Genomic DNA, 25,702 nt, shown 5'->3' with positions numbered 1-25,702 from the left:
AATTCAAGCTCGCCAACCGCTGAGACTTCTGGGAAATGGAGTCTGCCAAAGCCGAGCATTGGTGGGGAGCGCGGACGTCAGAACCCCCTGCGCCGGCGCACTGCTTTCCCGACCTGAAAAGGCGCCGTCTTCCTGGGTCGCGAGCAGTCTGTGCCGGAGGTGAGGGCTGTGGGTGTGTGTCTTGGCGGAGCCGAGTGAGCGCAGCGGCCGAGAGAAGGGGACACTGAGAACTTGGGGGAGGTGCTGTGGGAGTAGAACAGGTGACGCGGGCGGAGCCAACCTGCAGAACGTCTGAGTGTGTGCGTGTGTGCGCGTGAGTGTGTGCGTGTGTGTGTGTCGACGTCCCGGCTCGGACAGGTGCGGACGGAAAGTTGTCCCCCCAGCCCCCGTGTGCGCGTGTGTTCCGTGGGAAGTTTGGAGCCTTCCTCTGCACCTCCCGTACCTTCTTCCCATAATAGGTGCTTAATAAACGTGGGTGGAATTGACACTAAATCTAGGGTGCCGCCCACTCCAGTCCCTCCGTCTTTCCCAGAAATCGCATCAGATTGTCTCGTTTAGCTCCCTACCATAGGCCTCCGCACTAGATCAGGGGACCTTCGTGGAGGAGGTAGAATTTGATGTGAAAAAAATAGGAAAGAAGTAGCGAAGCATTAGGCAGATTTGAGAAGGAAATGCTATGTATAAGAGTGAAGTATCGAGGAACAGTGGGGGACAAGGGTGGGGAAAAGCACAGTGGGGTCAGAGCATAGAGGATCAGGACGAGACACGGTCAGCAGGGTGGATTGTATGCGACGGATCGGGGACTGACAGGACTAAAACTATTTTGGTACAGTTATTCTAGAGGTTCCATCCAGGACTAGAGAGGGGAAGGGACTAGTGCAGGGAACCAGTTAGGAACGCTTGGTAGTGGTAGTAGTCCTGAGGCAAGCTGTTGTGGACCTGAATTATGATGGTGTCGGTGGTGGGTAAGGATACAAATGACATTGCAAAAGAAGACTCAGAAAGATCTGGTGACTAACTAGATTTGGGAGGAAAGATAGCTAGATAGGAGTTTGAATTTGGGGCACCTGGGAGAATAATAGAACATCTGCTACAAATGTAAGGACAGGGAGAGGAGCTCATGTGGGGAATTGCATAGGGGGAGGTGGTTTTAAGATGCCAACAAAATGTCTAATTGAAAATTCTTAGTCATTTGGAAATGCAGGATGAGTTTGGAAGAGGGGTTGGGACTAGACCCGGGAAGCATTTCTGTAGAGGCGGAAATGGAGCACCAGGTGTGCATGGACTTTCTGCGGGATAGCGGGAAGAACGCTGTACGCAATCTGAGCCTTGGGCAGCATCAGAAACTTGTCAAAACAGTCAAAAAGCTGCAGAGAAATGAGGAGAAAAGGACTATCGGAATTAGAGCTCAGAAATGCATTGGCAGTTTTCAAGCATGCGGTTTCAGGTGTGTGAGGGGTGGCAGGAGCAGAAAAATGGCTTTGAGAAGAGTAGGTGGTGATGATGTGGCATCAGTAGGTATGTAGAAGTTTGATCATGAAAGGAAAATCTAAATCAGAACTGTTTTGCCAGAGGGAGGCCATGGGGCACAGTGAAGATAATTTCACATCGAGGAGGATTATATCTGTTTGCAGACATGTGAAGAAGCTCCTGAAGCGATGGGAGATGCTGGAGAAAGGAAGAGTGGGTCATGCAGGAAGCAGATTCTGAGAGGAAACAATGGTGGAAAAGAAAGTAGGACACAGATGTAGGACGCTAAGGTAAAGTCCTGGAGAAGAGACATTTCCATTTTGCTGGCCTCACACCCAGGCTGCCTAGCACATAACAGGTACTTGGAAATATTGGTTGAATGGGTTGGTGTTGGGCAGTAGAAAGGAAAGAAGCTTTCATTTTTTGAACAGACTGTAAGATAAATGCTTTACATTAATTTTCTCATTTACTATTATAACTGCCCTGTGAAATAGATATTAAAAAACAGGGGATGGGAGGTCAACAGTTAGCTTAAGTAACTTGCCCAAGCCTTCACAGTCAGTAATCCAGGCCTGTGGAATGCTTTCTACCACAGTCCTACCTTGCTCAGTGACTCACTCTTGCGAAGCTTCAGTGTGGTGAAAGTGTTCTGCTGAAATTGAAGAGTAGCCATGGAGGTTTGGGATAGCTGTGTAGCTAAGATGGGAACGGTAAAAGCTTTCTAGGCGAGCACTCTTTGAAGGTATAGAATAAGAATTTGAAAAGCATTTTCTCCAGAAATACTCTGAGATCCAGAAATAGGGAAAGGAAAAACAGAGGTGACCCTTTGCTGGCAGTGATTCCATGTGAATGTGGTAGATTTGAGGAGTCCTGAGTACCATTGAGAGCTTACCAAAGTGACTGCTGGTGGAGTCTAGACCTGACGGGGAATGAAGTTGGCCTGGCAGGGAGCCCACAGACGATGAGCACCTTGGGAATACTAGCTGGTCGTTTAATGGCTGGGGAGCTTTTATGCTCACCTTTGTTTGTAATTTGGTTAATACTCAGTGTATTAAAGTTATAATCTAATAAATGAAACTTTGAAAATTGTCTTTAAGCATTTAAACATTGAGCAGTTTGAACCACAATTTCAGATGTAGTTCAGCTGATTTGTTCAAAAAGTTCTAATGCTTTAGACAACATACACAAATACTTTGATCCCAATATTGTGGCTACACTTACACTTAAACCTACTCTAAAACAGCAGCGACACAGTGTAATTAATATTTTCTTTATTTCTACCTTCCTAGGACTCCTGACACTTACTTAGCATATTATTCTAAATGCCTTACACGTATTATCCTATTTAAGGATCACGATAACTTTATGAGATGTGTACTTTCACTATCCCAATATTACAGATGAGCAAACTGAGATGTTAAGAAACTTACCTGAGGTCACACAGGTAGGAAGAGGCAGAGCTGGACTTTGATTTCAAGCGGTCTGCCAGAGCCTTTACTCCTATACTCTCCTGTATCTCTAAATGCTAGTTTTGACATCTCCATAGGACCCAAGGGTAATATTTTGAGACCCTCCTGGGGATGGAGGAATCTTGACAGACCAACAAGTGTAAGAATACATATTGCCGCAGACAACACAAGTTGGAGACTCTGGTTGCCAACTGATGTTGTATATTTGTTTCCATTTGTACAGGTATCCTCTTGGCCTCCTAGCAAGATTCAAACCCCAATCTCTCCTCAGGTTGAGATTCTTTTTTATAGTTACACCAAACTTCTTTTTCCAGTAAGTTTTGTTTTAAGTTTTTGCCTTTCACATAGGTTTTAGTTTTTGCAAACTGTTGTTCACCCTCAACGCAATATTCTTTTAAAGTTTGCTTGGCCGGTGTTAACCCGTTGTCTAGTAAGTATATATTGATCTAGTCTTTTGGCATTTTTGAAAACGTAACTTACCTTATTAGTATCTTATAATTAATAAGACCAGCTGGAGGGCTCATCTCCTAAGGGAAGAAGGATTAAGTCTGCAGTTACTTTGCCTCTTTAGAATCTGAGGTTGGTTCATTGTGAGGAGCCCATGTTCTTTCTACCTGGTCCCATTGCTGGTTAGTCCTTCCTGTTTGGGGTACGGAATTCCTATTTCTGGGATTACTTTGTTTATCCCCTTTTCCTAGGTTTCTTTTTTCATGCTTATGTGAATGAATACAACTATATATCTCAAGGATACGTCTATACTTTATGAATAGTCTTACAAATAATAGAAAAAAACAAAGTACTATTATATATAACTAAAGGCTTGAACATTGCCTTCTTTGTATTATAACCATTTTTAAAATACTTTATATTAACCTTTCTATTTTGAATGAAACTCACAGTTTTTCAAAATTCAAGTGATTTCATTTGGCAATAATAATTTTTACAACTTGGTCAGTGGGAGCCAGAGTCATCTGATTTTTTTCCTATCCAGAGATGTGGAAACAGCTCAAATTCTAAATGCCCAAAACTGTACTTCTTAGCTTTCCCTCCAAAACTACTTTTCTGTCGCTCATCTCTATGAATGGTGCCATTATTCACACGTTGCTCAGATCTGTGACCTGGAGTCATCCTTGCCTCTCCCATCACCTTCAGCCTCCGCTTCTAATCTATGGCCTATTCTTAATATCTCAACAGTAATTCCCCTTCTCTCTATGTCTGCTGTCCAGTTCTTCATCATTTCTTGCTTAGTTAATTGTAATAGTCTCCTCACCAGTCTACTCACCTCCTCTGCTCCCATTCTGCCACAGCTACCCAGAGTGGTATGGCGGCCTGTGTGGGGGGTGCCCAAGATCAGCCAGATTATAAGGGGAACAGATAGGCAGAGTCTGGAGGAACCCATGGGAAGTCTTCCTCATGCTCTCTCCCTCCCATGAGGGGTCACACAGAGCACTTCCTCCTCCGACAATGAAAATGCAGCAACATGTGTGTGATGTGTCAGCCCAGATAAGTTCTTTAGACTCAGAGCCCAAGCTTTTTAGTGAGGGCTAGCCACGTAGGCGCCTCCTGCCTAACATATACCAAAATTCCAGGCCCTCTAGCAAGACAGCAGGTGTTCAGCAGAAACCATATTGTTTGCACAAATAGTTTAGGCATAATGGCCCACCCTACCTCTTAGGAAACCCTCTTAAAATGGAAGTTCCCAGACCCCAGCCAAGGGCCAACATTGCAAGTAGATGTTCCCAAGAATGGCAGTGTCAGGTCTGCTATAACTTTCTGCACACCTCCTTTCCTTCCTTCCTGTTATTTTTCCTGTACACCAAAGTAAACACATAACTCTTGTAAAAAAAAAAATCAGAATATAAGGAATTGTAAGAAATAAAATAAAAATCACTTGTAATGCCACCACTCAAATTCCATTTACATTTTTTTCCATTTACATTTTAATATATATTCTTCCAGTCTTTTTTCTGTACGTGTGTGCATGCTCAATTATGTAATTTTAAAAGTGTGCATTCTTCACTTAATATTGTGTGAATTTCTTTGGTTTATTTTTTTTCCCTTTAGATTTTTTTTAACAAAACTTTACAAAGTTGAAGTCTCCTAGGTATCCCTCCCCAATCCTATTTCCCTTCTTTCCCAGAGATACTCACAATCTGTTGCTTATTGTCCCATATAGATTTTTGTAGATACCATTTACCTGTTTTTAAATTTTATATAACTATTACATAGTAAGTCATTCTATAACTTTATTTTTGCTCCGTAATTATATTTCTGAAATTTGTATTACTAACATGAGGTTCTAGTTCATTCATCTTAATCAAGGTATAATATTCACACACACATACACATATAAAATCACAGTTTATCCTATTGATGAACATGTAAGTTGTTTGCAGTTTATTACTAGTGATCGTTCCCCCAGTGATTTGTGATGCCACTTCTGTCATGTGTCAAGCTTTCCTACCTGCTTTGATATGTTTTGGTATTTTCTAGTCTATTGGTCTGTTATCTGTATGGCTATCTTTTCACGAAAATAAATCATTACAGCATAGAGGTTAAAAACTGCTAGCCAGACTGGGGTTCAAATTCTGCCGCAGCCTCTTACAAAGCCTAAATTTCCTAATCTGTGAAACAGTACGTACCTTATTGATTCATAAGGATGGAATTAAACTGTTCTTATAAAGAGTACTTAGTACAGTGCCTGGTCAGTAGCATAAGTTCAATAAATGCTAGTTATTATTAATATGATATTAATTATCATATAAAATAACATTTAAAATATGATAACATTATCATACTAATATGATAATATCAGTGGTATTCCATTATATGTATGGTCTGGACCATAAATTATTTAATCAAATCTCCTATTTTATTTTTTATTTTATCTTTTTAATAAATTTATTTATTTATTTATTTTTGGCTGCACTGGGTCTTCATTGCTGTGCGCGGGCTTTTTCTAGCTGCAGTGAGCGGGGGCTACTCTTCGTTGCGGTGCGTGGGCTTCTCATTGTGGTGGCTTCTCTTGTTGCGGAGCATGGGCTCTAGGCACACGGGCTTCAGTAGTTGTGGCTCGTGGGCTCTAGAGCGCAGGCTCAGTAGTTGTGGCACATGGGCTTAGTTGCTCTGCGGCATGTGGGATCTTCCCGAACCAGGGCTCGAACCCATGTCCCCTGCATTAGCAGGGGGATTCTTAACCACTGTGCCACCAGGGAAGCCCTCAAATCTCCTATTTTAGAAACTTAGGCTATTCCAAATTTTTGCTGTATTGTAAGGATTAAATGAGATGACACATGTAGAGTGCTTAGGAGGTTGCCTCACATGGCACTCAGTAAAGGTTAGTATTAGTGATGATTAATAAAAAACTTTGCATGTGTTCTTACTTATTTCCTTAGGAAAAACTCCGAGGAGAAAATTGCTGGGTCAAAGATATGTATTTTAAGGCCCTTGATACAAATTGCAAAGATCTTTCTAAAACACAAATCTGGTGGTGACCCTTCCATGCTTAAATCCTTCTGTGATCCCCATGCCAGTGGGAGTAGGACCACGCAGAGCTCTCCTTGATCTAGCTGGTCTCTGCCTACTTCTTCAACCCCATCTTCCCCCCCAGCACTGCCCCAACCTAAACATTGCCATTCTAAACTCATTACAGTTGTTAATCCTTTCCCTGTAAAGACCTGCCTCCTTGTTTTTGGAAAACTTGATTTTTTTTTTTTGTTCCTAGAATGTTCTAATGCCTCCCGCAAATCAAAACTTACCTTAGGTCCCACTTCTGCCAAGAAACCGGCAGTGTTCCTCCCTGCCTCCCGTCTGGGTTAGGCGAGCCTCTGATGTGCTGTCTCATAGTTAGCTGTGCACATCTCTTTAGAGCATCTATTCATCCTGTAGTGAAATATTAACTTGATTACTTGTTTGTCCTGCATAGTAGTCCATAAGCTTTTGAAAGACAAGGACAGTGTCGTACTTCTTTTGCATAAATAGTTGGTGCTGAATAAATGTTGGTTGGATAGATGGATGAAGGAATAACAAGGATCAATGAATATATTCCCTTGGCTGCAGGACAGTAGTCATTGAGCCACATACACACCCTTTCCTTCTCCTTCTCAGGACCACACTCTCCCCACACCCCACTCATGAATCCCCAAAATGCTTGATTTGACTGTGTCTCAATTAGACTCTTGATTGTGAGAAACTGAGATGGACTCAGTTAATGCAAGTAAAGTTTGGTGATAAAGATTCACACAGAGCCTGAGAAGGTTACAGTCTTATGGAAATCTAAGAATAAATAAGACTGGTCTGCATGCACATTGCTGTCTGGGGTGGTGCTAGGTGAATTAGGGCCTTCAAGGCCAGGAATTCTTGGGTCTTTGCTTCAGTGCTTCACCACCAACGTGCCCGCCTGTGTTTAGTCTGTTACAGCCTATTCTCTACCTCGTGCCTCCCACATGCTCATGGGTTCTGCTTCCTGGTACCTTTGGCTCCTTGACCCTCGTGGCTACTTCTGTCCCTCACGGTATCCTTTCAGCTCATCACCCCCTCGTTGTCCCAAATATTTCTTAGTTCACGATCCTGAGGATGGATGTCATCTTTTCAAGCCAGACCATATGTCCGTCCACTGGTCAGCCTGTGCATTGCCCACCTGTGGCCTAATCAGTGTGGCTCCAGGAGTGAGAGGCAGGGTCACGTGGAACAAACTGTGGCTGCCCAAGGGCTGCTCCTTTAGCATCGGGTATTGCTGTGAATGGGGCATTTTTCCTTTGAAGAGGCTATGGGTATTTCCCTGACAGAACTTGTCCCTATAGCCATTCATAAAATTTCTTATGCTTTTTGTCTAGTAATCATTCTGAGCAATGTTGAATGTGAATTTGTAAAGACAGTATGAGCCTTAATATGTTCTTGACTGCCAGGAACAGAACTTTGCCTCTAAGATTATGGTAAAACAAGCACCACATTGTGTTCTGTATAGCAACATCCATGGCCTTTCGCTCTAGCTCTGGGATGGGGTGGGCTTGCTCTTGGCCTTGCTTTACTTTGCCTTCCCTTTTGTAGGGTATTGAGAATGAAGGTGAGTACCTAACTCACTGGTGTGTGGAGATTTCTTGCCTCATGGGTCACAAAACTACAAAGCAAGACTGCTCTTCTACCCTCTTTCTCATCCCACACCTCTGCCTCATTAGGACTCGGCTCTTCTCTGCAAGGAGAGCACTCGGGAGGGAATGGCTGCTGTGTCTCCGACTACCAGATTCCAGGTGAGTTGGACTTTTGTGTTTCTGAAATACTCTATCGGGCTCCAGAATGTAACCACGTTTCTTTCTCTATCTTGGAGCTTCTTTGATCAAACCCAACCAGGTGGAGGAAGGACTCCTTAGGGAGTGTGTCCTTCCCATTTGATTTGTGATATCTTTCAGTGATGCTTCCTTGCCTTGAACATGTGCCCACTAGCCTGTCACCAGGCACGCAGCCCCTGTGGCCTTCACCCTAAGCAATTTTGCCCAAAAACCAATGGTACGGGTCTGATTGGAAGGTTTGGGGAACAGCGGGCTGTTTCTAGTTCTGACTTCCCTTTAGTACATCCACTGTGTATGGACTGAAAGTAGGTCCCCATATCCCAGGGAGTTCTTGGGTTAGGCAGAGAACGTGACACATACTGTAAAGCACCTCAGTGAAGTTGAAAGAGTCCTGAAGAGAGTTGTGTGTGGGTAGAGACGTGTGGTTTACCCCCTTCCTGCCCAAGGGCAGGGAGTCTTGAATTCCGTGCTCTGGCTTAGAGCTTCTGCAGACACTGTGGAGACTCATCTGGGTTTCAGGATTGGGGGTAAAGATGCAACCTTACAGAATCACAGAACAGCAGAGTGAAATGAGAGAGATCTTAAAGATGATCTAATCTACACCATTATTTGAAGGATTTTTTAAAACACACACACACACACAGACAATTGGTGAAATTTGACTAAGGTTGTAGATTAGATAATTATATAATATCACTGCTATCCTGATTTTTACAATCATGCTGTGATTATACAAGAGGATATCCTTATTCTTACAAAATACACATTGAAACATTTATGAGTAAAGAGACATCATGTTTGCAAGTTACTCTAAAGAAGTTCAGGAAGAAGATAGGTGAATGTGCGTGTACTGAGAGAGACAGAAAGATAAAGCCAGTGTGGAAAATGTTAATTTGGGGAAGCTGGGTGAAGGGTACATGGGAATTCTTTGTTCTATTCTTGCACATTTTCTGTAAGTCTGAAAAAAGAGCCCCTGATATTCAGAGGCTCGGCTAGGAAGAGAGTGTGGGGTTGTGACCAAGAACTTCATGCCTCGGGGGAGTATAGCACTTTCCCCAAATGCTTCAAAGCCTTACTTTGTCAGAACCATTTTCTTTCCACTCCCTCTGCATCCTCCAGGCTGTCATCATTATGATAGTTTTGTCTGGCCATGTAAAGAGAAGGGTTATGAATAAGGAGAACATAATTGTGTTTCCAGGACCCAGTGACATTCGAGGACGTGGCGGTGGTTTTCACAGATGAAGAGTGGAGGTGTCTGGTCCCTACTCAGAGGGACCTCTACAAGGAGGTGATGCTGGAGAACTATAAGAGCATTGTCTCGTTGGGTAAGGAGAGTTTCCCACCAGGAGTAGACTCTGTACTGTGTTGATGTGGGCTCGAGAGGCTAATAAATTGACACCTCTTCTCCTCCCACCCAAGTCAGAACCCCTGAGAGACAAGATCGAAGAGCAGAGGGATATGGCTTAGGTGTACAGCAAGAGTGGGTTTCGTAATCCTGAACCCCAGCCTGGGACAGGCTTGCTCCCTGAGCTGTAAGCAGACTGGACAACCAAGGGGCCCTTGCTGAGAAGCCTGGCCCTGCAACACGGAGGGCCAGGGCCAGGGCCAGGAGGATCAGGGCATGTGAGAGCCTGCTGCAGGGAACTGCTCTCCAGAGGGTTGGGGCCAGCAGAAGAGGCCGAGTTACCTACGCCCAGGTCTTCCCTCAGCTCAGCAGTAACTTACTCAGCTCCATCCAGAGTACTAAGGGGGAGTGCAAGGGGCATTCTCGTTGAGGGAAAATTTCTCCTCAGAGAAACAGAGGAGGGGGAAAGAAGTGTTTCCATTTTTTAAAAAAAGGGCAGATGGACAACAGGGTCCTACTCTTTAGCACAGGGAACAATATTTAATGTACTGCGATAAACCATAATGGAAAAGAATCTATTGATAAAAAAGAATGTATATGTGTGTGTGTGTGTGTGTATATATATATATATGTATGTATGTATGTATGTATAGCTGAGTCACTTTGCTGTACAGCAGAAATTAACACAACATTGTAAATCAGCTATTCTTAAATTTAAAAAAAAAAGAGGGGGACTTCCCTAGCAGTCCAGTGGTTAGGACTCTGTGCTTCCACTGCAGGGGGCGTGCGTTTGATCCCTGGTCAGGAACTAAGATCTTGCATGCCACACGCGCATGCCAAAAAAAAAAGAGGGCATGTAGGGGTGAGATTAGAAGGTTGTAGCTCAGAGTAGGTCACTAGAAATGTGTTTGATTTTGAATATTTGTCTTAAGGACATCTTAGAGAGATGCCTGCAGAAGGCACTTTGCAATGATAGAGACTTGTGTGACAAAAGGAAAATTAAGAGCTAGTGCTGATGTGAGGTATTCGTGAGAGTAAAGTTGGGCTCCTGTAAGGAGAACCTCTCAGGAGCTTCCAGAATAAGAGGCTGAGTGTGTACAGATTTAGAATAGACTTAAAATCAGCAGCAGGAGGCGGTAAAAGGAGTCACATCGCAGATTTCATTCAAGGCAGGTCAAAAAAGCAAGCACAACACCCTGGAGTAGCTTAAACAGGACAAATCTGGAAACAGAAGAGAATGTTTAGGGAGCATTAAGGGAGACTGCTGAGCCTTTGTCACTTTGGTAGGAAAAATAGAAATCTAAGGACAGAGACAGGAAGCCATGGGCAGGTGATGGATGTGGCCGTTCTCAGCAGAGAGTCAGCATACAACCAGATTGATGATCCTTGGGCCCAAGAAGAAAGTACCTCTCTTGCCCAAGTCAGGGGTCCCAATGCAGGGGAAGTTTAGACCTCAAGACTATTTCTAGGAGGGGATCTGTTTTTTAAATGTAACCAAAGATGGACAGATTCACTTCTAGAAATTTGTCCTAAGGAAATAATAAGATTAGCAGCCTGTGGTGTACACAGATATTCATCATACCATTGTTTGTTTTAGCAAAACATTGAAAACAGTCTGGAATGTCTGTCAGCAAGAGATTAATTAAATAAATGATGTTATTCCATGCAATGTAATACCATGTAGCCATTAAAATGGTGAGGTAGAGCTGTGCTAATTAAAGTAATATTTTAAATTTTTTATTATGTGAAAAAATCCAAGTTTAAAATTTAACATTATTTCATCATCCAGTTATTTGGGGTTTTTCCTTGTTTGTTTGTGTTTTTAATTGAGAGTCTTCTGCCCAAAATGATGTTTTCGATGTAAAAGGGCCTGGAGTGACATATATTATATATAGTGAATCGTTATGGATTTAGAAATTATCTACTTGTGGATGTCAAAATAAATCAAATAGGAATGATTTTAGTTGGAGTAGTCTTAGTTATTTTCCAAAATCGCTCTCCAGTAGTTTTTTATTATTTTCAAAAATTGAGATATAATTGTCATTATCCAGTTTTTAACAAAATGTATCTATAGGTATCTTTCAGTATCAAAGTGAATAGAAAGAAAGAAATGAATACAAAGTACGAAAGGTGATTTTTTCTTATTACTTGTACATGCCTCTAGATTTCCTACAATGAACATGATCCACTTGTTTAAATAAAATCACAATAGTAAAGGGTAAATAAACAAAAATGGGCACGTATATAATACACATTACATATTCTTTTTTAAAAAAATAAATGTATTTATTTTTGGCTGCGTGGGGTCTTCATTGCTGCACATGGGCTTTCTCTAGTTGCAGCGAGCGGGGGCTACTCTTTGTTGTGGTGCGCGGGCTTCTCATTGCGGTGGCTTCTCTTTGTTGCGGAGCATGGGCTCTAGGTACGCGGGCTTCAGCAGCTGTGGCTCGAAGGCTCTAGAGCGCAGGCTCAGTAGTTGTGGCACATGGGCTTAGTTGCTCCGCGGCATGTGGGATCTTCCCAGACCAAGGCTCAAACCTGTGTCTTCTGCATTGGCAGGCAGATTCTTAACCACTGTGCCACCAGAGAAGCCCCCACATTACACATTCTTATTCACTGTGACCTTTCTTCATTCTCATCTTCTCTGAGTTAAGGACTTTTCCCCCCATCCTACCAGTGCTAAAGCTAGGATCATCCCATTCACTTCATGGGGAAGAATAAACACATTAATTCAAATGGAGTCTATCAACTCTCTGACCAAATGCTATTTGTTCCTTTTTAGAACCTCAGTCTTAACCTCCATTCAGAGTTTCCTGAATTCCTTATATGACTTCATACTCTGTATTCCTGGTGTGCACTTTCTGCCTTTTGCATTTGCTCTCTGAAAGACGTAGAGGTTGGGATTAGCTTTGGAGTCATTGTGTATTTAATCACACATGACCACCTGGCTTGTTTCTTTCTCCATGAGCAGGACTTCCAGTTCCTGGACCTGATGTGATTTTTCAGTTGAAAAGAGGGGATGAGCCTTGGATAGTGGAGCTTCATGGATCTGAGGGGAAAGAATGTGCAGGGAATGTCTCTCAAGGTAATTGAGTATGAACTGGGCAGGGCAGAGTTTTGTTTTGCTTTGTGGTTGTTATTTAGGTGTATGTGGGAGGGAGTATTGGGTATCACCTTTTTCTCAAATTCAAATCTTGTCCTTTATTATTTATTCTCTGTCCCCCACCAGCTCTTTTTTTTTCTTTTTCTCTACACCTTAAAGTTCTGTGCACTATTATTCACCAAATGTTTACTTTCTCAGACCTGTCACATTACCCATTCACACTTTGATATTCCTATTCCTCACCATCCCCTCCACTTAGCCAGCTCTCCTAATTAACCTAGCCATGCTCCCAATGGAAATTCTCCTCTTTTCTGAGATTTCCACTATCAGTTCTATTCCCCGTTTCAGTCCCAAGTCTTGGTTTCTCCCTAGATTGTAACACTTTCTGGGAGCAAGCAATGCGGTGACTGTACATGACTTTTCAGATTTATCATAGCATCTCTCCTCTCTGCTGTAACATTTCCTAGCCCAAGAAAGAAACATGCATCTGTGTTTTCTGTCCATTCCAGACTGGGAGACTAAGCCTGAGATTCAAGGTGCTTCAGAAGAAGAAAAATCAGAAAGAACCTTGAGGGAAAAGCTTGGAATGAAACGTCCTTCATCTCCTAAATTTGAAGTTCATGCAGTGGATGGTGGGTTGGGAACAGAGAAGGAAAGCCCTGCAGAGGAGGCCTGCAAGAAATCCCTTTCTCAGGAGGAAAGGTTGCAGCATGGGGCAACCCCTCCCAAGAAAATTCTCACTAAAGAGAGAGACCAGGAATGCAGTGACTGTGGGAAGACCTTTTTTGACCACTCCTCCCTTATTCGCCATCAGAGGACTCACACTGGAGAGAAGCCCTATGACTGTCCTGAGTGCGGGAAAGCCTTCAGTCACAGGAGCAGTCTCAGTAGACATCTGATGTCGCACACTGGGGAGAGCCCCTACGAGTGCAATGCCTGTGGGAAAGCCTTTTTCGACCGTTCATCCCTAACTGTACATCAGCGAATTCATACTGGAGAGAAGCCCTTTAAATGCAATGAGTGTGGAAAAGCCTTCTTTGACCGCTCGTCCCTTACTCGACACCAGAGAATTCATACTGGAGAAAGTCCTTATGAATGTAATCAGTGTGGGAAAGCCTTTAGCCAGAAAAGTATTCTTACTCGACATCAGCTAATCCATACGGGCAGGAAGCCGTATGAATGTAACGAGTGTGGGAAAGCCTTCTACGGTGTCTCATCACTGAATAGACATCAGAAAGCCCACGCTGGAGAGCCTCGCTATCAGTGCAGCGAGTGCGGGAAAGCTTTCTTTGACCGCTCCTCCCTTACGCAACATCAGAAGATTCACACCGGAGACAAGCCATATGAATGCAACGAATGTGGAAAAGCCTTTAGCCAGAGGTGCCGGCTTACGCGACACCAGAGGGTTCATACAGGAGAGAAGCCCTTTGAATGCAGCGTGTGTGGGAAGGTTTTCAGTTCCAAATCATCAGTTATTCAACATCAAAGGCGTTATGCCAAACAGGGAATAGACTGAGTTGAGCAAAAGCTTTAGTTAAAGGACCTCCATGCAAACTCAAGATAGGTCTTCCCCAACTTAAATCCATCTCCCGGTCATTGCACCTATGCTGGCTACTACTCTCCTTACCTGCCTCTGTTACCACAGTGTTTGAAGGAACATTCTCTACCCACTGTGTTATAGAGCTGATGTGGGATGCCAGAAATTAGGATGTGACTCTTTAGAGTCAGCATTTTGCAGAGGTTTGTCAGACGATAGGGACAAACGTTAGGAGGCCGTCCTCAGACACACCTCTCGTCCTATGCCCCAGGTATCACTACACTTTAAATAACTGGAGGCCACAGCAGGAGAGGAAGGCACACTAATGTCAGAGCAATACTGTTGTTTCCAGAACAGTTCTTTATAGCCGTTAGTCCCTCTCTCTTGGAGACTTTTTGGGCACTGACCTTGTTCTGTTGTGTCCCAGCTTCTAGATCTCTTAATACTACTACTAGTAGCTAGCACTTATTGAGCGCTTATTATGGGGCAAGCACTCAGCTGAGAGTTTTGCAAGGAGTAGATTATTTGCTCCTCTCACTAACCCTCTGAAGTAGGTACTGTTACTACCCACATATTACAGATGAGCAAACTGAAGTTTAGAGGAGTTAAATAACCTGCCCAATATGACAGCTAGTAAAAGGTGAAGCCAGGTCTTGAATACAGGTCTCCCTTCAAAGTCTGTTCTCTTTACCATAATGCTATAAGGTTTGTTTTATAATTTATGTACATGTATTATTTCCTCAACCAGGTTGTAAGCACTCGGAGTTGTGACTTATATGTCTTTGTATCTCACACAGTGCCTTGCAAATAAAAGGTGCTCAATAAATAATTATCTGAATTAATGACTCTTTGACTTACCAAGTTCTATTTAAAACACCTCTTAGATTCACATCCTTTCTCTGAATTTCACAGTCTAGCCTGTACCTTTATCATCTCAGGCTCCCATTACTGCAGTAGACACTCCTTGATTCGAATTCTTTCCTCTTCATTATTGAGGAGGGAGATGTTAAGCTATGGGGCAATAAGTGAACCCCAAATAAAGATTCATTTCTCACATAAACTCAGATATGAGTCTGTCTTCCTTCATCCTCATCATTTAGAACATGTTGCCTCCAAGGTCATCATGGCAGAGAAAGCTGGGGGGTATGCTGGGATATTTTTCAGGGCCATCACTTCTGTTTATATCTCATAAACCAGAACCCAGCACCAAGATACTAGGAAAGTCAACAGGCACCTCAGCATTTGGTTAATATAAACAGCCTCTGTCACAAGTTACATTTTTCATATTACTGTTAGGCCGGTCTTTCCAAATGATCCCTTCCTGCCCATCATTGCCTTACTCAAGACCTAAAATAGCTCCCTGTTTAATGAAAACGTCTCTGAATATTTAAGGTCTGCCATGAGGTGATCCCACATTGCTAAACTTGAAATCTCGACTCCCAAAACCCTATTCCCTGGACCCAGTCCTATATTTTTATTTTATTGACAGTCAGGCACTAGGCAGCTTTGACTCTAGGCTCTGCATTCCCTTTCTATTTGCTTAAGGTGAAGCCCAGAAGAGGACTTGATTCTGAAAGGCTGTCTGGAACTTACCTCGCCCTGCATGAATCCCAGTGGACCAACATGCATTTCTCCCTGGGAGTAAAAGTCTGATTCAAGAAGCTGGAATTCCAAACAGACCCTTCCCTAATCTACCCACAACCCTATTGATCCACCTTTCTTAAAGCAGATAAGCGGCAGGAAGACTTTTCACATGTGGACTCTCAAAGTAACTTGAGGAAAAACAGTGCAGAATCTACTGAAGTGGATAATATCATTATTTAATAATGTCAAGTACAAAATAAAAGAAACTACTGACAGACTTTTGGCTGATGACTGTCTCTGAGAGTTCTGAATCTTTAATTTATTGCCTTGTTAAAAGTAAATTGAATGTCAGGTATTCCCCTAAGATACTCTGCCATTGTCAGCAAGATGAGACTAGAATGGACTTTTGAGTAAAGTGGTAATCAAAACAGAGTGGGGACATAAAGTCAGCAGTTCTCCCTTTGTTCCTTTCTAAAATTTGGTGATCTGCAGAGCATTTTTAAAAGGTGGAGTACTGTTCCATCTCCTAAAAATTCTGAGGAAAGGGCCATTTTACCTCTCAATAAGGTATGGAGTAGTGGAGGTCTTAAATTTTGAGGTTTTAGCTTCACTGAATGGCCATTAGTAGGGTGAAATCTTCGAATCAGAAATTGGACAAACTGGAAGTATGCCAGCATTCTTTTTTTTTTTTTTTTTTTTTTTGGCTGCAGCACTCGGGATCTCGTTCCCTGACCAAGGATCGAACCTGGGCCCCTGCATTGGGAGCGCAGAGTCTTACCCACTGGACCACCAGGGAAGTCCCTATGCCAACATTCTTTAAGATACAAGGCAAAATACTTTAAAAGGGGTTTCAAAAAAATGAAATAATCTCTCTGATGCTTAAATAAGCCCTATCTAAGTTTAAGAGAATTGAACACTTACCACAAAAATTAATAGAAGCACACCATGAATCAACACTTTAAAGAAAAGGATAAGCAATGCTAGGGAACTTCGAGATGAAGACAATATGGTAAATAGAGAAAACCAGTGCACTGAAGCCTGGGACAGAGAATTGGTGGGACTACTAATCCCAGAAATTTATCTCACCCCCAGGCCTGTGCTTCTAAGAATAAATTAACCCCCAAGTCTCACATAAATAAGACAGAGGTGAGGAGGAGCTGGGGAGCAAGGCTACTGGGTGCTGGTCAGTAGATAACTTTTTTTTTTTAAATTTTGGCTGCACCAGGTCTTCGTTGCGGCACACGGGATCTTTGTTGTGACATGCGAACTCTCAGTTGCGGCATGCGTGTGGGATCTAGTTTCCCGACCAGAGATTGAACCCGGGGCCCCTGCATTGGGAGTGCAAAATCTTAGCCACTGAACCACCGGGGAAGTCCCTAGATAACATACTGATAAAGCCAGAATCATGATTCCTTAGTAAGTCCAAGAGAAAGCTGGCTGTGGATGTCAAGTTCCTAAGTGGTCTGTCTTATCGAGGTGGGACTTCTGCGGTAAAAAGGCAGAAAGTAGTTGAAGTACCCATGTTGAGGTGATGGGGATCCTGGTGAGAGTCTTCCTTGACTATGCATTAACAAGAGCCTGAATGTACAGGGGAAATGTATGTATCAGCTTATATCGATAGTAGAACTGTGAAGATCATATGGCACCAATGTGAGAGACAAGAACCCAAATCTGACCCTGGAAAACTGCAGTACCTTTCCCCTCCAGGACCATTAAATATGAAATCAACTTGAAGAGACTCTAAGCCCTATACCCGAGTCCAGGCATTTTAGATCAGTGCTGCCCAACAGGAATATAATGCCATATTTTAAATATTAAAATGAAACAGCAAAAGCTAATTTTAATATTTCATTTCAATCAATATTTGAATTTCATTCAAATATTTTTAAAACTTCAAAATAGAGTCAATATAAAAAGCATTGAGATAGATACTACATTTTTTTAAAACTACGTCTTCAAGTACTTTATTCTTACAGCACATCTCAAATTCGGACTAGCCCCGTTTCAGGTGCTCAGTGGCCACTCTGGGCAACTGCTATTGTATTGTATAGCACAGTTTTGCAAAATCATCAGGGGCTGTTAGAGGTAAAAGGTAAGGGATTACTTTGATCATTGGAGACGTTAGAGGGATGCCTGCTCCTGGCCACGTGGCAAGCACTGTGTACCTGCAGAAAGCAGTCTTCCGCTTCCAGTAGGACAAATATCTGGGTGGGGTCCAGGCTGGGGAAACCTGTTGTCACTGTCCCTCAGACACATTTTTCAACAGCTCTCAAAACAGCTGTTCTGATTTCTATGTGCCTGCCTCCTTTGTTCTGAGTTCGATCAGAACTCAAGCGGGGAAAAGATGTTACTTGATGAACCTCTAACAACCCAATGAGGATATGGAGGAGGAAGTATCCAAGGTTGCTAGTTAGGGAAAGTTAAAAGATACTTCGTGTGATCATGTATTTTATCTCTTTCTGAGCAGGATATTAGAATCCATTTATTATGATTCTGGAGGGAGGAGGAAGCTCTATTAGAGTGGCAAAGCATGAATGGGTGCTGGCAATGGACACTCCAAAACTGTAAATATAAAACAGTGAGGGGGCTTCCCTGGTGGCGCAGTGGTTGAGAGTCCGCCTGCCGATGCAGGGGACCCGGGTTCGTGCCCCGGTCCGGGAAGATCCCACATGCCGCCGAGCGGCTGGGCCCGTGAGCCATAGCCGCTGAGCCTGCGCGTCCGGAGCCTGTGCTCCGCAACGGGAGAGGCCACAACACTGAGACGCCCGCGTACTGCAAAAAAAAAAAAAAAAAAAAAAGAATCACTTTGCTTTCATCCCCCTGGCAAGAGGTAGGGATGATGAGGAATGTCATTTTTACTCCAGGCAGCCTTAAGCCTAGCTAAAAGTTGGGGATTCTATTAGAGAAAGGACAAACAGACGTTGTGGCTTATACCCAAGCAGGGACAGTTAGGTACTTTGATTTTCTTTCTTGGGAACTTGAACTGGATAGAAAATTGGCCACTTTATTGTGGGAAGGAAGGTGAGAACATGCACCAGCCTGAAGATAACCCCACTCTCAGCTGACGTTTCCTAGAGCTCCTTGGGAGTTTGAAAGACTTTCATGTTCCAGGCACCTTAAGGTCAGCGGTATCAACTATTAACTAATAGCTTCTTGAGGACCGGACTGAGGTGCTTTCCGGGACTGAGATTCTGCTTTTCAATATTTCGAGGTGCTGCATGGAATAAACATCCCTGGTTACTTGAGGTAATCTCTGCCCCCCGACAGTGGGTCGTGGAGGCGCAGTACAGGGGAAGCGACGTGGTGGGGTGAACATCCTTGGAACGCGGACGCCTTCCCTCCGAGGGAGCAGAGCAGCCAGGGAGGAATCCTGGGTGGGTAGCGGGGCGCCGCCCTCTGCCAGTTACAGTTGGCTGGGAGTGAATTTCCCTCTCGAGGCGGGGTTTGGCGCGGCCGAACACGTCCTCCGGGGTTGGAGGCCAGAGTACACACTGAGGAAAGGGCGGCCCCTGGAGCGTCCAGGAAAGAGCTCTCCGAGAGGCCGAGCGCTGCTAATCACCCGGCACGGCCGCGCGCCATCGCAGAGATGCAGGGCCGGGGGCAAAGGCGGACCCGCGGGGTCCTCTGGGAAGCGTCCTCCGGTGACGCGCCGCCGCGCCCTGCGGAGGATTCTGGGAGTTGTAGTTCATTAGCGAGTTCGGGCTGGCGCGACTCGGCACGGCCGGCTCCTAGATACCTTTGTCGCGAGCCGGACCTCCACAGCGTTGTTCGCGAGGTCGAGCTTGGGCTCCAAGAGGGCTGAGCGCGTGTCCTTCGGAGTCTGAGTGGCCGGAAGGAGGGCGGTGGAGGGCCTCCGGGTGGAGGACACCGGGCTGCCCAGCTATAGGGTCGCGCGCGTGTTCCCGGGCCTCGGGGTGGACTAGAGCTGTGGACCCCCGGCCCCTAGTGCGTTCGTCGCGCCATTTTCCCACGGTCGTCACTTGCGCCGGCGGGCAGGAAGTCACCATGGAGCCTAAGGGCAGAGGTGAGAATTTCAGAAGGATGCCGCCTGCTGGAGAGAAAAAAGGAGAAAGGCTGCCCTCTGGCTGGGGCAAGCTCTGGAAGGACAAGCATCACATCTTCTCTGGGAGGGAGCCCATTCCTACCAGCTGGTCTCATGTTGGGGTTTAAGGGGAGCCCGCTACCTACATTGCCCTGCTGGTCTTTAGGATGATGTATACCTCCTTTGCCACCCCCCGCCAAATCACCATATCTGACAATTTGGCTTTTCATAATGACTTTCTTTTGTTCTCACAGGAACCTCGTAAGGCGGTTATGGAGGAAGGAGACTATCAAATAGACCCATCTGGCAGATGGGGAAAGTGAGGATTCGAGAAGTCACAGGATTTATTTAGAGTACTTGGATTTTTTTCCCCACAGGCCCATTGCTTTTCTGAGAAAGCCAGTTTTGTATCTGAAAAGCCAATGTTCAAAAAGAATTTAACTAGTCTTTCATCCTGTGAGCCTGGAATAGAACAGGAGTGACTCATTGAGGCACGGATTGACACACCGAGACTTTGAGATTATTTTGACGACACTCAGCAGATGAGAAATGGAAATATGTATTTAAGTGTCCAGGATCTCCTAGCAGAGTTCTACTGGAGTTTAAGGGCAGAGGAGCATAGGAGGAACCTGAGGCAGCCATGGTCATGACTGTCTTGTATAAGAGATGTTGTGGGATTGTCCCTTGGTTCCCTGTGTTGACTCTTCTCAGGTGACAAGTAGTTGTGTGTGGCAGTTTCTGTGAGTGTACTGCAAGCAAGAGTAATCACTGGGGCTCCTATTTCCACTTCTAGGGTCACTTTCTGAGAATTCAGACCTTCCCCATGCTGGAAACCCAAAAGAAAATGGCCTGACCTCTGTGCTGCTGACCCCTGCATACCAGGTGGGTTTAAATTTCTTCTTTTTTTTTCTGTTCTCAGAACATGAATATGGTTTCTAGCATTGTTATGGACTTGCTCAGCCGTGGTTCCTAGACCACTGGCTTCATCCTAATAAAATAATGAGCAGTGAACCTGATAGTAAATGCTCCTCGCAGGGACAGAACTTTCCCTCCTGGCATCACTTCTGTATCCACTTAGTGCTAGGTGCACACTTAAAAGCTCTTCAGTGCTGTGATTGGCCTCCTGGCGAGATGCAAAGGAATAAAAGCCAGTTGCCTCTGCCTTGTGAAGTTTACTGAGGAAATAAGATATAGATAAGTAAAATAGTTAAACAGCAAGAAGAAATATATATATAGAGAGAGAGAGAGAGAGAGAGAAATTACTAGTACAGACAAGTCATAAAAGACCTTAGAAGAGGTTTTCCATCCCCTAGAGTATTTGGGGGTAAAATGCTGGGATAAAAGCTGCATTTTGGAAGACAAGAGAGAGTAGGTAGTTGGAAAATAGAATATAGGAATATTCCAAGAGAGAACAGCTTTGACAAAAGTCTCCAAGTGATGAGAGAGTCAGAGGTCTTCAGGGAGAATGTGTGTCACTGTGGAGTGAGCTGGAGTGTGGTGAGGGAAGTGTAGGCGTGTTGTAGCCAGACCACAGGAAAAATCCACACAGGATCTTATTCCAAAGGCAGATGAGGCCCCGTGAAAGTTTTTAGAGGCCCAGCAAGATGAAACATGCCGTGAATGATTGGAGAGAGAAGATTAGTCAAGATACTTCTGTAGGATCTGGTCTAGGATACTGGGAGAATGGCAGACCCGTGGTAAAGGCATTGGGACCGCCTGTCAAGCTCAGACCTGCCTCACAGCATCCAGGTGCTGACAGTGCATGCAAAACGCTAGGAAGAAACACCAGTACTGATTCTGATCTGAATTGGTAGATCTCTTTCAGAGGGAAGAGGAGAGAGAGTCAGTAGCATCTGCTGGATGGTAGATGTGGTCTACCTGTGCCCTCAAGCCCCCCACATACTCACACTGAGCAGCAGCTCCTTAAATGAGTTTGATTGCTGAGGTTTTCTCAGAACTAAAGTCTGAAAGGAACTGCTAGGCAGTCTGTTACTGCTGCGTTGATTGTAAAGAAAAGAGACTGTACAAATTACATGGCTTGTGTTGAGCACTCCTGAGGCATGTGGCCTTAAGGGACCGTAACTTAAATAAAAAGGGAAGTTATTTCATAGTTCAAGTATTAGAAGAAGATTTAAATTATTTTGAGCAAGGGATTTTCCAAGTAAGTTCTCTTAACTTTGTGTCATTATGTGAATTATTTTACCAGTTGGTTTTGGAGGATATGTACACATATATACGTGTGTGTGTATACATATAACATGTATATATGTATATACATATATATTCAGAGGCTATGGCAAAAGCGGTGTTTCAAAGAAAGCCATGACTGGTTCATTTGCTAGCATCCCAGGGACTGGTCTGTTTCAATGTGACTCCATTACATTGAAGTTGTATAGAAAAAATTTTTAATAGAGTTAGAAAAATTATTAGACATTTGTTTTATCAGCAGTAAACAGATTCAGCTCTAGATTCAAAGGAGCATTACCCACCCTGCGCACTCTCCCTACATTTTAGTAGACGGTCTAAACTTTGTGCCTGTCATCTAGGTCAAGGTAAGGTAAAGTAAACACTCCTGTAATGTTTTCAATGTTTGATACACTTCTGTTCCCCTCCCACCTCTGTTCCCAGGCACACTTTTATAGAACTTTTAAACTTAATTTTAAACCCCATTTAAACTTAATTCTTGTTTCTATTAATTCTTGTTCAAGTGTTTCACCTTCTTTTAATTCTTTGACAAATATTCACCGTGTTCCTGCTCTGTGCCAAAGACTAGGGCTGCTTCACTGGGAAAAATTAAACCTGGCCTCTACTCTCTTCGAGGTTAGCTTCTAATGGGACAGACAGACGTTAATCACAAAGTCCCCTTGCTGTGTGCATAGCCCAAGAGGAGGGAAGGAACATGGTGCTACCACCCAGAGAATCAGGGAAGGCTTCCCTGAGGAGGTAACCCCTGAGCTGAGATCCGAAGTGTGAGTAGGATTAAAATAGCTGAAAGGATGGGGAAAGGGGGGAACATTCAGGGACAGAAAGCAGTGTGTGTAAAGGGGCAGAAGGGAGGGAGTATGACGTACATTTCAGGCAGCCAAAGGGCAGCCGGCAGCTGGAGCACAGAGAATGCAGGAGAAGCAGTGTATGATGGGGTAGAGAGGAGATGGTGGAGGTGGGGGGAGAGTGGTCAGACTGACTGGGGAGAAATGGCAAGAACACTTTCGGAACTCTGATAATTTGGGCTTGAAATCTGGTTTGTTTGTTTGTTTTTGCGGTACGCGGGCCTCTCACTGCTGTGGCCTCTCCCGCTGAGGAGCACAGGCTCTGGACGCGCAGGTTCAGCGGCTATGGCTCACGGGCCCAGCCGCTCCGCGGCATGTGGGATCTTCCCGGACCGGGCCACGAACCCGTGTCTCCTGCATCGGCAGGCGGACTCTCAACCACTGCGCCACCCAGGAAGCCCTTGAAATACTGTTTTACAAATCTATATACTGTGACGTGTGTAGCAAACACCTTAATTTTTAGAAAATATATTGGACTGATTTTATTCTCAAAGGAAAACGAGAGAGAAAAATAATTCATATTTCTTGAATCTCTTGTATTTTAAAAACATACCATAAAGAAAATACTTAATTCATAATTATATTTTCTCCACTTTCCCATATCTAAATAGTAAGGATTTCTGTAGTTCTATAATTTAACTTTTCACCACGTAAACTAGTAACTTGGTACCTTCAGATTTTACCCTGCAGGTGTTCTTTCCCACTTGCAGGTTACATGCGATTCTGATGCGTGGAGGTAAGGAGCGAGTCTGTGACTCCAGATACACCAGAGAATCTTAGTATTGGAAGGGATGGTAGAGGTCGTTTTGTCTAACCTTCCTGTCCTTCCTGTCTTTCTCCTCTTATGCCGTCTGTTTGAGTCCTTCCCAGAGGCTTCTGGAAGGATGTCCCTTGGTGAGCACTTGATGTGTTCGGTTTTTCAGGAGTCGATGATCAGGGATATGGCTGAGGCTCTCACCCAGTGGGGGCAGCTGAACACTCCTCAAGGAGATGTGCCTGAGAAGCATAGGAATCTGGTCTTGCTGGGTAAGCATCACCCCGGTCCCCACCCAGTGTGGGAATTTACCCAGTGTGGTACCTTTGCTTCCTCAGTTCCTAGGAGCTCTGACGTTCTTAGATTCAAAGATTCTTAATCCCTGTGTAAAGTCTGATGCAGGCAATTTCTTCTTTTTGTTTCTGGATATAAGTTTAAACCTTCTGGAGTCAGAAGTGGACACCTTTATATCGTAATTGCCTAGGCAGTAGCGTCCTTCTTCCCTACTCCCTGACCAAGGATGTTGAGACAAAGTTCTAATAAAAACACCTCTTAAGAGATGGGTGCTTATTCTTTTAATAGGGAGAGGTAAAAACAAGTGATTCAATTATTCTGAACTCAAATAGACCCCATATCAATCTTCCTACCTTCTTCTGAGCGCTGTTGAGGGAGAAATCCAGAACCGACCTTTCTCTCTCTTATACTGACTGTCTTTTCTAACGACCAAGGAGCTAACACTGAGCTCTTTACCAGACTCCTTTTTCTTTCCCCACAAACAGGGCTTCCAATTTCCAAGCCTGATGTAATCTCTCAGTTAGAGTGTGGGGAGGAGCTGGAGAGAGAAGTCTCAAAAGCAACTAGTCCAGGTGAGTGATTTGTGGAAACAGTGAACGTAAAACCCAGATGGTCAGTGGGAAAAGCATCTTTGCAATGCTTGTGGAGGAGCCTTTCCAGATTTCGCTAGACCCATGGAAAGCTTGAAGTGAACTGCCTTTCTCCTGGGCCATACTCCAGCTCTGTGTATGCTGACCTGTTATAGAGTCATAATTTTATTTTTTAGAAAGTCAGTACTTTCCACCCTTTCAAACCAATTCTTTTTCCCAAATAAGGTGAAATAATGTTTGTTAATAATTTGTTTGGGTGCAAGGCTCTAAACCAGGTTTTTTATTTTATTTATTTATTTATATTTATTTTTTTTGCGTTACGCGGGCCTCTCACTGTTGTAGCCTCTCCCGTTGTGGAGCACAGGCTCCGGATGTGCAGGCTCAGTGGCCATGGCTCACAGGCCCAGCTGCTCTGCGACATGTGGGATCCTCCCGGACCGGGGCACGAACCCGTGTACCCTACATCAGCAGGCGGACTCCCAACCCCTGCGCCACCAGGGAAGCCCCAGGTTTTTTCATATATGTTATTTTATCTCTGCAGGATAATATGACTTTTTGTCTCAGAACACTGACTATAAATTGATCTCTGAGTCGTCCCTTGCCTTCTTCTTTAAGTGGAGGTAGCATAGCATAGTGGTTAAGAGTGCAGACTTTGGAACCACTCTTCCTGGGTTCAAAGCCAATCTGAACTACTTACTAGCTCTGTGAGCTTTAACAGATTGATTATTCTTTCTGTGATTCAAATTCCCCAACTTTAAAATGTGGGTAATGATAGCACTTAACTCATAGGGTTGTTGTGAGGATCAAATGAAATAATCCAAGGGAATGCTTAGAACAGTACATGGCTATGTGCTAAGCAAATGATAGCTAATGATTAAGTCCTGCTAACTTTTCTTTTGAAAGATGTCATGGATTTGAGCCTATCACTTTTGTCAAACTGGATACTGCAATAGACTACCAGCTAATTATACTTTCTTTAGCTTTTAATTATACTTTCTTATCCTTGTCTAATTAGGCAGCATAATACTGCCAGATTTCCCACAGTGAGTTGTTTACTCTGCCAGTTCTCTATTCCTCTACCTGCCTTCAAGACCTACCTGCCTAGTCATTTTATCTTCTCTGTTCAACTTGAACCCTTAACACGAGACAGGCAAGTCTCTGACTATCCTCCGCTAA

The 25,702-nt window shown here is 44.0% G+C and overlaps 2 protein-coding genes across 15 annotated transcripts in view; both read left to right on the top strand.

Moving 5' to 3' along the window:
• ZNF2 (zinc finger protein 2) overlaps positions 1-15,055 on the top strand; it is a 44,709-nt gene extending 29,654 nt beyond the window's left edge. Inside the window, exons 1-7 of one of the 13 annotated variants that reach the window (XM_049696454.1) lie at positions 39-159; positions 1,635-1,760; positions 3,163-3,252; positions 8,117-8,188; positions 9,426-9,552; positions 12,544-12,657; positions 13,185-15,055. In XM_049696454.1, the coding sequence (XP_049552411.1) occupies positions 8,156-8,188; positions 9,426-9,552; positions 12,544-12,657; positions 13,185-14,191 (1,281 nt within the window). In that variant the 5' untranslated portion in view covers positions 39-159; positions 1,635-1,760; positions 3,163-3,252; positions 8,117-8,155 and the 3' untranslated portion in view covers positions 14,192-15,055. Of the gene's footprint in view, positions 1-38; positions 160-181; positions 1,829-3,162; positions 3,253-6,002; positions 8,189-9,425; positions 9,553-12,543; positions 12,658-13,184 lie in introns of those variants that run through there. The other 12 variants (XM_049696451.1, XM_033401922.2, XM_049696446.1 and 9 more) reach the window with 12 other exon arrangements.
• Positions 15,056-19,493: 4,438 nt separating this feature from the next.
• Positions 19,494-25,702, top strand: part of ZNF892 (zinc finger protein 892) — a 30,862-nt gene continuing 24,653 nt past the window's right edge. For both annotated transcript variants that reach the window (XM_049696444.1, XM_033401913.2), the window contains exons 1-4: positions 19,494-19,820; positions 20,632-20,720; positions 23,812-23,914; positions 24,422-24,508. In XM_049696444.1, coding sequence (XP_049552401.1) covers positions 19,802-19,820; positions 20,632-20,720; positions 23,812-23,914; positions 24,422-24,508 — 298 coding nt within the window. In that variant the 5' untranslated portion in view covers positions 19,494-19,801. The remainder of the gene's footprint in view (positions 19,821-20,631; positions 20,721-23,811; positions 23,915-24,421; positions 24,509-25,702) is intronic.

Source organism: Orcinus orca, chromosome 13 (assembly GCF_937001465.1).
Source record: "Orcinus orca chromosome 13, mOrcOrc1.1, whole genome shotgun sequence".
Taxonomy (NCBI): domain Eukaryota; kingdom Metazoa; phylum Chordata; class Mammalia; order Artiodactyla; family Delphinidae; genus Orcinus; species Orcinus orca.
Note: the sequence above shows the minus strand (reverse complement) of the source record. Positions and strands in the feature narration are given on the sequence as shown.